Source organism: Gossypium hirsutum, chromosome D07, assembly GCF_007990345.1.
Source record: "Gossypium hirsutum isolate 1008001.06 chromosome D07, Gossypium_hirsutum_v2.1, whole genome shotgun sequence".
In the NCBI taxonomy this organism is placed as follows: Eukaryota; Viridiplantae; Streptophyta; class Magnoliopsida; order Malvales; family Malvaceae; genus Gossypium; species Gossypium hirsutum.
In genome coordinates this window covers 54,855,964-54,869,392 of record NC_053443.1, presented here as the reverse complement: position 1 = coordinate 54,869,392, position 13,429 = coordinate 54,855,964, and the positions used below count along the sequence as shown (strand labels likewise).

The 13,429-nt window shown below is 35.6% G+C and overlaps 2 protein-coding genes across 6 annotated transcripts; one reads left to right on the top strand and one right to left on the bottom strand.

The window, feature by feature from the left end:
- Positions 1–1,451: 1,451 nt before the first annotated feature.
- LOC107925873 (WD repeat-containing protein 70) lies at positions 1,452–5,457 on the top strand. 2 transcript variants are annotated; one of them, XM_041097927.1, is made up of 10 exons: positions 1,452–2,113; positions 2,210–2,422; positions 2,517–2,717; positions 2,800–2,907; positions 3,037–3,174; positions 3,296–3,547; positions 3,669–3,989; positions 4,100–4,274; positions 4,403–4,481; positions 5,110–5,457. In XM_041097927.1, exons 1-8 carry the CDS (start codon positions 1,607–1,609, stop codon positions 4,265–4,267), a joined length of 1,908 nt encoding a protein of 635 aa, XP_040953861.1. In that variant the 5' UTR covers positions 1,452–1,606; the 3' UTR covers positions 4,268–4,274; positions 4,403–4,481; positions 5,110–5,457. The 2 variants fall into 2 exon arrangements, with proteins under 2 accessions (XP_040953861.1, XP_016712098.2); XM_016856609.2 differs by having other exon boundaries at positions 4,100–4,277.
- Positions 5,317–13,168, bottom strand: LOC107925872 (uncharacterized). Of its 4 annotated transcripts, XM_016856605.2 has the most exons (20): positions 13,024–13,168; positions 12,383–12,885; positions 11,201–11,861; positions 10,455–10,655; positions 10,176–10,259; positions 9,502–9,561; positions 9,307–9,351; positions 8,959–9,158; positions 8,347–8,838; positions 8,083–8,185; positions 7,713–7,892; positions 7,538–7,627; positions 7,379–7,441; positions 7,201–7,275; positions 7,018–7,068; positions 6,788–6,868; positions 6,543–6,677; positions 6,232–6,339; positions 6,045–6,113; positions 5,317–5,867 (listed from the first exon to the last, which is right to left on the bottom strand). In XM_016856605.2, the coding sequence occupies exons 3-20, from the start codon at positions 11,567–11,569 to the stop codon at positions 5,796–5,798; spliced, it is 2,478 nt and encodes an 825-aa protein (XP_016712094.2). In that variant the 5' UTR covers positions 11,570–11,861; positions 12,383–12,885; positions 13,024–13,168; the 3' UTR covers positions 5,317–5,795. The 4 variants fall into 4 exon arrangements, with proteins under 4 accessions (XP_016712094.2, XP_016712096.2, XP_016712097.2 ...); XM_016856607.2 differs by lacking the exon at positions 13,024–13,168 and having other exon boundaries at positions 12,727–12,872; XM_016856608.2 differs by lacking the exon at positions 13,024–13,168 and having other exon boundaries at positions 6,045–6,110; positions 12,383–12,870.
- Between the last annotated feature and the right edge of the window lie 261 nt (positions 13,169–13,429).

The following is a 13,429-nucleotide window of genomic DNA, read 5'->3' as shown; positions in this document are numbered from 1 at the left end:
GCGCATATGAGTCTGTGTTTGGTTCTTGGTTGTCCGCGACAACAAGAAAAGTTCAAAATGTTCTATTAGAATGACTTCAACTACACTCTTTTCTTGTCTCTTCTCATCTTAGAGGAAAAACCTAATAAACCCTACCGTCAGAGTGGCTAAATGGAAAATTTCACCTTCAGTACTTTTATAATATTAAAAATTTTAAATTAGTATATGGTAAAATTGTACTTTGGCTCCTTTAAAAATAAAAAAAATTAATTTAATCCTTTAAAAATTATAAAGATGTAGACTATTAAAATAGTAAAATTTCATTTTTACTATCATAAAAGTATACAATTTAATTCTCACCTCCCTAAAAACTTTTTTGCCTTTGCTCTTATCTTTTTCATGCAAAATTATTTAAAGTATGATATTTGGAAATACATTTTAAAAATTTAATTGCACTAATTATATCAATTATGTGTCTCTATTATCTCAAATCTCAATGTAGGCATTATTGAACCAAAAAATATATATCAATTTAGGTATTAAATGCAAACTAAAATTTGAGATGAAGTATTTTTAAAACATATTAATTAAATTATATAAATGTGTATCTTTTCAAGGGCAAATTTAAGAAGTAGGGCTTCAATTATACTTATTAGTCATTTTTAATAATTTATAATTCAATTTAAGGTTTTTTAATACAAAATTCATGCTTTCACCCTCTAATTATTTTATTTTATTTTATTCCAGCCTTCCTTAACAAAAAAAAATTATGGCTTCATTCTTGTATATGGGAACTTGGAAATTACTTTTTTTTTAACAATGTCACTAAAATTAAGGGATTATTTTTTTTAACATGAGATCGCTTATGCGATAAGTACAACTAGTGGCGAACCCAGGGGCTGGCAGGCTCCCCAACTCCCTTTAAAACGGAAAATTTTTAAAATTTTTAATGGTAAAATTATTCTTTGGCCTCTTCAAAAATGATAAAATTTTAATTTAACCCATTAAAAATTATAAAGATATATGCTATTAAAATGGTAAAATTAAATTTTTATTATCGTAAAAATATACAATTTAATTTCGGTCCCCCTCAAAAAAATTTTGATTTCTCCCCTAGATACAACGTGTTTGCAATTTGATAAATATATTTTAAACATTATTTATGTTAGATCTAAGTTAGTATTTAACAAACAAGGTAATAGCTAGGTTGATTGAAAGACCTTATTGAAATGAGATTGATAGTTTTAGGATTTAATTATAACTTTAAAATTTAGGTGGGATGTTTATTGAAATAAACCGATCGATTCAAAGGCTTAAAGTCTCCACTATCCGGGCTAAAAGTTGGCAGCCTTAAATTATAAGGGGCCGAAAATGAAAAAGCATAAAATCCATTAATGAATCGAAAAAGTGGCCCAGCCCAGGCTGAACCACAATGCAAGACCAAGAAAGTACCGCCCGCTTGTTTCCATTTTCAAGCCGCTAAACCCCTTGGCTTGATTTGGGTGGCTCGAGTATCAAGGCTAGACCATTACCGGGAGCCTACCACATTCTACAGCTATAATCCTCTGTAAATCAAAAATAAAGTTACGTTTTCGAATTCGATCCAACAGCGAGGGGAAAGAACGAAATGGAAGACGAAGCCGAAATTTACGATGGAATCAGAGCTCAGTTCCCTCTTGCTTTTGGTAAGCAGCAAAAATCCCAAACCTCTCTTGAAGCCATTCACAACGCCACTCGCCGTTCCACCGCCGGAGCCGCTGCCTCCACCGCTAGTACCACCGCTAGTAATAGTAATAATAAAACCAATGAAGCCCTTCCGTCTCTTTCTTCCTATTCCAAAGCTTGGCTCGATTCCCTTCGCAATTCTAAGTCTCCCAACCCTAACCCTAATGACTCCGTGATTGGCCCGCCTCGTCCGCCACCTGGTCCAGTTCCTGATGAGGATGACGAAGACGTCATGGTAGGACCTCCTCCGCCTCCTCCAGGTTCCGGTGAGGATGACGATAACGATGTCATGATTGGGCCGCCACGCCCGCCAGTTGGGCCGATTTCTGACTCGGAGGAGGATGAGGAGGAGGAGAACCGTTATCGAATTCCATTAAGCAATGAGATTGTTCTCAAAGGGCATACTAAGGTAATTCATTTAATCGTAATTTCTCCAAGGTAAAATTCCTTTTTTCTATCCCTTATTACTAAAGTAATTAATCCTAATTATGTTTAATGCTTTCAGATTGTTTCAGCTCTTGCAATTGATCACTCTGGCTCTAGGGTTCTTTCGGGTAGTTTTGACTATACGGTTCGAATGTTTGATTTTCAAGGAATGAATTCTCGTTTACAATCATTTAGACAGCTTGAACCATTTGAAGGCCACCAAGTTCGTAATCTAAGCTGGAGTCCCACATCAGACCGGTTCTTATGTGTCACTGGCTCTGCTCAAGCTAAGGTTACTTCTTACATAAGTAATTAGTGTGTTTTTGTGGGATGTTCTAGTATTGATTGAATAGTTGCTCATGATTGTATTCTGATTTTCAATTTAGATATATGATCGAGATGGACTTACTTTAGGCGAGTTTGTAAAAGGGGATATGTATATTCGCGATCTGAAGAATACTAAGGGACATATATCGGGGCTGACTTGTGGAGAGTGGCATCCAAAAACCAAGGAGACAATTTTGACATCATCTGAAGATGGATCACTTCGTATATGGGATGTGAATGACTTCAAAAGTCAAAAGCAGGTGTGTGTGTGTGTGTGTTTACATTGCTGATTTTATTGGAAGCGAATTAGGTAAGAAAATGGTTCACTTGTTTATTATCCAGGTTATCAAACCAAAACTTGCAAGGCCTGGAAGAATTCCTGTTACAACATGTGCATGGGATCGTGAAGGGAAATGTATTGCTGGTGGAATTGGTGATGGTTCTATACAGGTACTTGTTTCTGATAGCTAAACACTTCTTTTATGTTGATTGATTGCAAAATGGCTTGGTGTTGTGTTGCTGCTTCTGCTTCTGCTTTCTCAGTAATCAGATGAGTTGATTGCTTGAACTATTTTGCAGATATGGACCCTTAAGCCTGGATGGGGAAGCAGACCAGATATATACATTGAAAAAAGTCATTCTGATGATATCACTGGGCTTAGGTTTTCTAGTGATGGGAGAACTTTGTTGTCCAGAAGCTTTGATGGTTCACTCAAGGTAATTTTCACAGAGTTTCAGACGGTGATGAAATCCCCTCTTCCCCAAACCCCAAACCCCAAAACCAAAAAAATACATTCTAGAATCTTGATATTTGTTATGAATTGTGAATTAATGTCAGTTTTGGGATTTACGCCAAATTAAAGCCCCTCTCAAGGTGTTTGATGATCTCCCAAATAACTATGCCCAAACAAATATTGCATTTAGTCCCGATGAGCAACTCTTTCTAACTGGAACATCCATTGAGAAGGAAAGTACCGTTGGAGGTTTGCTGTGTTTTTATGATTGTTCAAAACTTGAACTTGTTCAAAGAGTTGGGATATCTCCTTCTTGCAGTGTGGTGCAGTGTGCTTGGCACCCAAGATTAAATCAGGTATGTCATAGTGTTGTCTCTCTCTGCATTATCATAAGCGCAGATTCATATGCATGCATGGTAAGAAAGCACGAACTTATAACAATAAAATAATACACTAATTTATTTGTTTCTGTTCTAGATATTTGCTACATCAGGAGACAAAAGCCAAGGAGGGACTCATGTACTATATGATCCAACACTTAGTGAGAGAGGAGCTCTTGTATGTGTTGCACGTGCACCTAGGAAGAAATCTGTTGATGATTTTGAGGCACCGCTTGTGATTCACAATCCTCATGCACTACCATTATTTAGAGACCAACCAAGCCGTAAGCGTCAACGGGAGAAGATACTGAAGGATCCTGTCAAGTCACATAAACCTGAACTTCCAATAACAGGACCAGGACATGGTGGTAGGGTTGGTTCAACCAAGGGAAGTTTGTTGACCCAGTACCTTCTTAAGGTAATGGTGTTTTTCCTTTCTAAGAACTTGCCTGTCTTGAGTTCGTTAAAGTTTTAATGTTGTATAACTAAAGCTAGTGGAAGAGACTTACCTGTTGCCTGTCATTGCAGCAAGGGGGAATGATCAAAGAAACATGGATGGAAGAAGATCCTAGAGAAGCTATACTTAAGTACGCTGATGTTGCTGAAAAAGACCCAAAGTTCATTGCTCCTGCATATGCTGAAACCCAGCCAGAACCTGTTTTTGCAAAGTCAGATTCTGAGGATGAAGAGAAATGATCTGATTGTGGTGGCATTTTATTCTCTACTTTTTAGTTTTTTTCCCTTTTCTAAATGATGATTATCCAATGCTTGATGGTATATAGGTTACTTTCTTACTGTTAAGGTTCTGACTCTTGACCCTTTTTTTGGCAGCTGATATGTATGATCTCTATGTTACCCAAGTTAATATGGCTCCGACGGAACTCATTGAATTGAACTGGCTATCTGGAAGGTGCAATTATTGATTTTTTTGCTGACATTCTTGTCTTGTTCGACTGGTCTGTAATTTATTATTTGCATGTCATCCTCAAAAAATGATTGATTCATTTGTCCTACCAATTGTAGGATTCATGTCAAAAATAGTTTGTAATTTTATCATAATATACAATAATATCAATAGGTATATCGTATTACATGCTAAATAGAAATATGCACAATCAAGCTAAATATTTGTCCAATGTGAATCATAGAAATTGAGTGCATAAGCAATTAATTCTTGTTTAAATGTTTTCTTTTGTTTATCTTGGAGTGGTCAACTGCTCATGGGTGAAGCTTAGCTGGGTTATACCTATCATCTTCTAACTGGGATTGTTTGATTCTGGGTTATACCTATCTTCTTCTAACTGGGATTGTTTGATTCATTCTTTTTTGTTAAACCTTACTTCAAGCTGCCATAAATAGATAGTTCTCTTACAATCACTCAAAGATTTACCCATTGCTTGTTTTACCCTTTCATCATAGATATTGAGATAATTCTCTTTTTCATATGCCGGTTCAAAACTGGAATGATTAATACCCGGAATGAGTAATACCGATTAGTTATTTGGCTCTTCACTGAATATTTTACTTATTTTATGCAGGATGGATCCTTGAACTTACTGCCCATGGTGAATCATTGTAAAAGATTAGGCTACTATAGCCCTGTTTGACTTTCATGGTGAGGATAGTATCTTTAATGAAATCTACTTTTAGCTTTAAGGGATAGTGTTAAATTTTATTAATGATGATTGGTTTGACCTTCGTGGTCAAAGAGGGTAGGTTAGTTTGCGAAGCTTTGATGTGTAAGCTGATAGAAGAACAGATGATCCAGTAACATTTATAGCTAAATACAATGACCAAGAATATGAGTTGCTCTATAGACTGTGCGATTAAACTATTGACATTTACAAGGATTCACGAGTAATAACAAATCTCTGATCTTCTAAGCATCACATCCCATAAAATATTAGGGATGATAACAGTTGTTTGCAACCTTCTCTATGGCATTTCCCAATTATTATTATTATTATCATTATATGTTACAAAATTCATTTTTTTCCCAATCGTTTGCTGCAAGTGAGTTCACATTTTATGGCTCTTCCTCTGCAGCAGCCATTGTCATTTGACATGGCTTAGTGTCGGTACCAATATAGTTTCAGATACCATCACTTTCAGGCTTTATAAAGTGCATTTCTTTTTTTCTTTTCTTTTTTTATAGCTGATGGAGCTTTTTGCACCTAGGAAATTTCACCTGATGCCAACATACCTGTTAGTGGGGGGGTTTAAGTTAGTGCTCATTCTCATATCTTGACAAACGAGAATCTGATAGAACGGTGAATAGTTGTGTGTCTACAAATAGCTGCAAACAACAAAACAGGAATATGTCAAGTAGTTGAATCTGTTCAGTTACCAAGTCTAAGCAATCATTCTGAACATTTGAGATTTGTATGGAGAGTTGTATGCTTTGGAAGTATCATTAAAACCAAAACTGCATAAAATACATTTGTATCATTAAAACCAAAACTGCATAAAATACCTTAATAAATGGCCGGTCCTTAATCGGAAAAGAATCGATAAAGCTATCTTTAAGTAACAAGGAAACCTGCTAGTTAATCAAAGACAAAAAAGGAAGCTGAGAAACATGTAGCATTTCTGCAGTAATCGTTAGGAAACAAACTGGAAAAACCAACAGCATAATATTAGAAGCATAGGAAGTGCCCAACCCTGTCCTGGTCTGATTGTACACTAGTAATTGTATGAGACCTCAGATTTGCACAGATTGACTCTAGGTAGTCCCTCATGATTGCCAAAAACTGGATTGCAGCTTCAGCCTGAGTGCGTAAGAAGGTAAAAATATTCGGTCGGAAGTTAGTTGCTGTTGGAAAATGAATGTAAATAGTACAGAAAAAAAAGACGGTTGTGTAAGCTAAAGGAACAGAAAACAAGTTGGATGGTAAAATCTACTGTTAAAACAGAATTCATGTTGGCATGCAAGTAGAAACAGCATATTATGGTTGTGGTGACGAGTATACACCTGCACTTCATTGCACCTATATGTAGGATGCTTCTTAGCAATTGAACCTTCAAAGGCAAGTGTGGAATGTATCGGCCCTAGTTCTGATACAAGCTCTTTCCGTTGAGGAAGTTGCGGCACGTAACATGTTTTCACCTGAAGAACAGTCGAAACAACCAACAACAATACTTGGGAGTAAAGGCAAAACACTTCCTGCAATACTAACCAATAAAGTGCAAAACTATGTTCAAAAACCACAAAAATACCTGTTTCTTGGGCAAATTAACTTGAACAAGATTGGATGTTGATTTCATTTTCAAATCAGCTGGTTTATCTTGTACGCCAACCTACAAAATGAAAGAAATGTGATATCATGCATCTGTGTTTTTAAGTTCATTTATACGTAATAAAGTAAAAGCTTTGACCTGCTTGACAAATGCCAAAAAGGGTACTATTCTTTTTTTTTAACACCCAAAAATAAAACACTAAAACTCACAAGAAATGGAACAGGTGCATCAAGAAAATCAAGCATCCTCATAGGCAGTACCTGAGTGCAAGAGAATTTCACAAAAATGAGAAATAGTGGATCACATGAATTAGTCTTAATTGAAACAATGCTACATCCACAAAGATATCTGTCAACTTTCAAAGAAAGAGCAGCAGGGATATGGAAGATTACTGGAAGCAATAAGCTCTGCCACTGAAATGGACGAATGATAGGAATAAGGGATAACACCACGGCCGATAGAACACCCTGCATAGATGATAGATGAAAATTACTGTCGTCACCCCAATACTACGTTTTATAGCTGACATAGGAATAAAAATTACAATCTCTTCTAACTGGTTTAACTTACCAGGTTCGGGCAAACGACTACGACCTGTTTTTCCAATAACACTCCTGCAATCACTGCCAAAATCTGAAGGAACAATCATAAGGTTCATTTTCATTTGCAATTCAAATGCTGATGGTTATAGAAACAGCTAAAGAATAGGTATGCATCAAAGAACATTACACCATCGAGAGAGAGAACTCGGCAAATCGTTGCAGTTGTCCATACTGAAAGTGCAAGAGCTTCCTCAGCTGCTGCGAACTTCGCATTGATCTTTCACCAAGTTGAGTGACATCTAAGTAAATATATAAGTTATGAAGGAAATACCTGACTGAAAATACTGTTAACAAAGAAATACCTCAGAAGGTTCCATTGAATAAAAAAAGCTTTCATCCATGGCAAGGGCTGATATCGGAGGTCTCACATACTCGATAGCCTGTAAATGCTCAAGAGGCTGAAAAACTATTTCACTTCCTCGTTGTGGAAGAGCTAAAGCATGATAACTGCAAACTATCTGTAGCAGATCATTTTTGTTTTCCTACCAAAGAGATCAGATACACAAAGATCAAATGGAAATTCAATAACCAAAATCTATGCTACTCCGATTCTTCATTTCTTGAAGTACATGAGTTCTGTACCCGTATATGTTCTGATACCAACACCTGAGTCACCCGACTAACATAGGCCTCAATGATATGCAAAAAATCAGAAACAAGAGAAAAACTAACCTTAGCCCATTCCATTATCAAGTCATCTCCATATTCTTTTTCATTATTCCAGAAAAGGTCATCCTCCTCTTCATCATCCTCTGATGTCAGGCTTCTAGCTGGACTGCCAAAGATAACAATATATTACTGAAAATTGTGATCGGAAAAAACTGGAAAAGAACCACAAGAAACTAAGAGAAGTAATCTAAATGGAAACTTCTTTTGTTCAGGAATATTGTAATGTAAACGGAAACAAAAGCAGTTTAGTTAATCATAATTCACCACCTGAATAGTGATTGAGAAGAAGTACGACTCCGCAAGCTGAAAACTGATCCAATATCTGGAGAAATTTGTCCATTTTCATGGGTGCCATTTATTCTTTCCAAAACACTGCAACGAATTTCTGAGGCTTCAGATGCATTATCATCAATATATAGCACACCCTTCCTAACATCCTTCTCTATTTCCCTAACATGACCCCAATCCGAAGCATCACTCGCAGCTACACTTCCAGATGACAATGGTGAACTTATCTTTAATGAAGCAGATGAAACCTCATCATTGGCAGCAGTGTCACTACTAAGAACTACAGTGCTGTTAACAGGTAATGCAGAAGCCATCCACTCATTAACATACTCGCTGTTGGGAGTGCTGGTGACGGTGTTATCATTTATTTGATCATCTTGTTTCGAGGAAGACGGTGCAAGATCATCAAGAGATGGATTCGTTTCACTAACAACTTCGGTTATTCGATTCAGGCGCTCCTGTGCAATGATACTGCATGCAAGTAAGATCTTGAGAATTCAGTTATCAGCAAAGATTATAGCTATATATCGTTCAAATTTCGGTGATAAACAATTCTCACAGGTGATGGGGGAAAAGGGATTAAACTTTAACCTGTTCAACATCTCATAATGCAACTCAAAGAAAGGCACTCTAGTTAGCAAACAATAGCATCGAGGTGCAGAAACCATATACTGTCTGCTTGATCCTGCAATTGAAGAAAGGCGTGATGAACCACCTAAATTACCAGGCTGTCTTTGTACAAGTTCTGGTACATGCAAGCAAACGCCATAAACCGTAGCATTGCCTGCCACCTAACCAAGGGAGCATAAAATGTTTCACAACCTAATATATGGTCCTCTTCCTCTAACAAACAAGTGAAAAAAACTGAGATACAGAACAGGCAACTTCTTATGTTGTGGGAGTCAGCAGTACTGACAGGAGAGAACATACGAAATGTACCTTGAGTGAAAAAATAAATGCGAAATCATCTCTGCTTAAATGCTCCTGTGGAGAATATAGAATAGTGAAAATGTTACGTTTTGGATTTAGGCCAATGAAAGATGAAGCAAGTAAACTTGTAAAACAGAGATGCATTACAAGAATCCTTTAACAGTTCAAACACGAGACAATTAGAGATGCATTAATTTGGCATACCTGTCCATAAAGAAGCTCATTTAGCTCGCTAAATGACGGAGTTCTTTCCAGCAATCGTGCCTAATTCATTGAAAAATAAATGTTTGGATTAGGTCCCTATATATTAATACCCAGAAAAGGAAAAAAAATCCAGTACAATGAACAAAGATACAAGAAGCCATCAAAATCCTATTTCGGGCTGACGACTACAACTTAAAATCTAAACTATAGATACAATATATATGAAAAAGCGAAAGATGCTTCTTGTAATATGTGTACAAAAGTTAAATGCAATCACTATAAATGATTTATGCAGTGCTCAAAAGGCCTATGGAACATATCCTGCAAATTCTTCCACATTCCTGGTAAATGTCATTAGCTACTCCTATATGTAAGGCTAAGAGATGATAATTTTCAATTAGATCATCACAAGCAATTTTCTCACTTGTTCACCAAGTTACAAATTACAATGTCATAGAAAGGATAAACTTCAATGAATCATAACCATTTTCTCCCCTCAAACAGGTTAAATATCAGAATGATAAAGTGAATTTTCAAATGCTGTGTGTGAACCAACAGAAGGAATTTCAGACAAATTAACCCAATGACTGTTCTCATTCAATATGGTTCACACCACGTTAAAGAATTGATATTGCAGCAGACAAGAGTATCACAGTAAAATAGTGAGATCAAACCTTAACACCTCCAGGAAAACAAAAGGTGGCTAAGTCCTTCAAACGCATAGCTAACCTCTTCCCAGGAGGGTATCTAAAAAGTATCTGATAATCAGGGAAAACAAAATGAGTGACAGAATAATGATGTCAGCATATATGAAAAGAAAATAAACACAAAGTAAATTCTTGCTTCTATAATGGCATAGCCTTAATTTGCAAGGAGAAACTAATCTCCATAAGGTCATGTAATTATTGTCAAAAATATAGAAGAGTTTCGTCATATTTAATTATGTACTAAACCTGCGGTTCAAATATTGGAAGTGGAGGTCCATGATTCTGCAGCATTTTAACATCTATCATCCCAGATCTTTTCATATCTGTTTCCCACTTCTTCCTCTTAGCAAAGGCTTCCTCCACAGTCCCAAGATCAGTATCTGGATGAACCCCAGCAATAATGAAGTGCTCAAAGATTGAAGTCGGCTGCTCATATCTAAACTTATCCTGCAACAACATTCTCCAATTAGATTCCAAACTTCTAATACAAATATGTATCAGTATCCCATCAAAGTTAACTTACACAAGCCATTTTATCTAAACATCTAAATTCTTTCAAGCAATAGCAGATTTTTGTCAGAATCACTAACTTATGGTATGCCCTTGACTTCCTACATTAAGGTATACTAGATTATTATAGATTGGTATTTCAAGCAAGGGAAAGAGCAAAATGTTTATCCAGTTCCATGGCTATTCAACCTAAAATCAATTAACAATAAGAGCCATGTATTATGGCTTCCTATATATCATCAATGTTTGATGTATAAACCAAATAAAAATCAAGGTAGGATTAAGGTTACAAAGTGCAACAAAATGCATCTAAAAGGGAGGAAACAAGTTCAGTGTAAGTACTGATGCTCTTCAAGAACAAGTTATATTCAATCAAACAAATTTAAAGCTGCATATAATGCAAACACAAACTGGTTGTAGAAAACCAAGGAAAAACTAAATGAAAAGAAAAGAAAGAAGATGGAAGGGCTCAGTTCAAATACCATAGTTTTGGAGTGGAGTTGATACCACTGGCGTTTCTGGTTTGCCAGAACCTCAGGATTGAAGCTTGAACGGAACCTGTCATCCCTCAAATTGCCACCCCATCGCAAAGCTTTCTGCATAGATGTTTTCAATCTCTGGAAACTATTGTTATGGCGATGTGCTGCATTTAGAACATCGCTCTGAGTGCGCCTATGCCCCAACGGCGGCAACCGTGAATAATTCGAACTCCCTGAGGGCTCAGGATTTTGTGCTACTCCAATATCCCCTTTGACATCCTCCTCCTCCTCCACCTCAAAGAGATGGTTTAATTCCCAAGAGGGTGATGGTGGATAATCTTCATTTCCTTCAGCTTCTTCCTTGGTTTCCATCTCTAAACACTCTCTTATCTCATCTTACATTTGCTCTTTTCACCAAATACATACAAATCTCTCCTCCATTAGTTTGTCATCCATGTCTAACATGAAACAAGTTCATTCCTTATTCCTTTAAAATTATACCAAGATAAATGGAATTCCCCTTTTATTTCCCCTTGATCCTCAAAATCTGTAACCTTTCCAATATATTTTCTTCTAAAATCCAATACAAAAATTGCCTCTTTTTATATAAATTTACAATTCCAACGCCAATTCCTGGGCTGTATGATTCAAACACTATAACACCCTGTTTACAAAGAAGAAAAAAGAAACTGAAATTGGTAAAAATTATTGCAAAACTTTGATAACCAAATATGAAAAATGCCAAACCAATAACTTATAAATAAATTCCCAACAGCTTTATATTCTTCAAAAAAAAAAAAATCAACACACAACTTTATTGTAAAAGAAATTTGATATTATAACATGGGATGAAAAACAGCAAAATTTTAATTGGAATAGCAACATGAGAGATTCTGCCTTTCCTGAGTTTTTCTTTTTCTTTTTTCCCCCTTTTGGATCTGTTTAGCAAAGTTTTTGTTCCTTCAAGCAAGAGAGAGAAAAAGAAAAATGCTAAAAATAGAATGAGTTATAAATACAAAGAGAAGGAGAGGTTACACATAAGAAAAGGAGATTAAGCCATCTCTAGGCTTTTCTGTTCTTGAAAATTAACAAAAAAAAAATTAAATGAAAAAAAAATACAGCTAAATTGTAAACATGACAATATATATAATGGGAAGTAAATATCCAAATCAAATGCCAGCTTACTTCATTTTTTGCTGAGAACTTTTTCCCCTTTTGGTTGGTTGGGTTCAAGCTTTGTGTCATCATCCTATTGCTATGGCTATTTCATTGAAATGCTTAACTATATAACAATATTCAGGTCTAAAACAAATAATCATCATTGTACCATGATTATATACTCTCTCTTCAACTAAAAAAAAAACAGAAACCCTTCTTTTCCAGAGAAAAATGTAATTCAATCCAAGTCATAATGAAGGAAAATGGAAGAGTTCTAAAGGTACTGAAATCATGGAAATGGCATGGGTTTTTGGAAGTTCTTTCATATATTAATTGTCTAAAAACAAAAGAGAAATAATACATCAACTTACATAAAACGAGAAAGTAGAATGGAGATTGATTCAACGTGTGGCGGTCATGCAATTGGAAAAAGGGTGACTACCTAAGTTTTTACCCTTTTAAATGCACTCATGATCAGTGGCCTCGCTGGGCTTCAGGGTTATCGTTTTAGTTAAAACACGTTATAAATCCTGTAATTTTTATAAACAAAATTCAGATTTAATTGTTAACACAGTTAAATTTGTTAATTAGACATATTAAAATAAACAAAATAAAAAGACTAAATTTCAAATTTTAAAAAGTTAAATGAATTTAAGGCATATTCTAACCTATTTTTCGCTCGTGGTCTTTCTTTCAGATTTTCTCGGTATAGAGATGAGAACAAGACATTTTTTTTGAACAATTTAAGACATATTCTAACCTATTTTTCGCTCGTGGTCTTTCTTTCAGATTTTCTCGATATAGAGATGAGAACAAGACATTTTTTTTGAACAATATCTTATTATATATTCTAATAATATCTGTTCTTTTGATATGATACCTAGAACTACTCATAATTTTCAAATTTATTCATGTAAAGTTAATCCTCTATTATTTTCACTGTTAAAAGAGTATGAAATTGGCTAAAACCGGAAGGCGCGTGGTTTGAACGCCTATTGGTATTGGCACGATGTAAAAGAGCATAGAAGCTTGAAAAAGTTTGAATAAACCCTCGAAAATCGCACATTCTCATTG

What these genes read in the sequence shown, in the direction of transcription:
- LOC107925872 (XM_016856605.2), bottom strand. Translation starts at nt 11,569, where the DNA reads ATGGAAACCAAGGAAGAAGCTGAAGGAAATGAAGATTATCCACCATCA. An exon ending in TTCCAATATTTGAACCGCAG is followed by an intron (nt 10,260 to 10,454) that starts GTTTAGTACATA and finishes CCTGATTATCAG; the next exon opens with ATACTTTTTAGATACCCTCC. An exon ending in GAGTTCTCTCTCTCGATGGT is followed by an intron (nt 7,442 to 7,537) that starts GTAATGTTCTTT and finishes TTGTTCCTTCAG; the next exon opens with ATTTTGGCAGTGATTGCAGG.
- LOC107925873 (XM_041097927.1), top strand. Translation starts at nt 1,607, where the DNA reads ATGGAAGACGAAGCCGAAATTTACGATGGAATCAGAGCTCAGTTCCCT. An exon ending in TTCTCAAAGGGCATACTAAG is followed by an intron (nt 2,114 to 2,209) that starts GTAATTCATTTA and finishes TAATGCTTTCAG; the next exon opens with ATTGTTTCAGCTCTTGCAAT. An exon ending in TTGGTGATGGTTCTATACAG is followed by an intron (nt 2,908 to 3,036) that starts GTACTTGTTTCT and finishes ACTATTTTGCAG; the next exon opens with ATATGGACCCTTAAGCCTGG.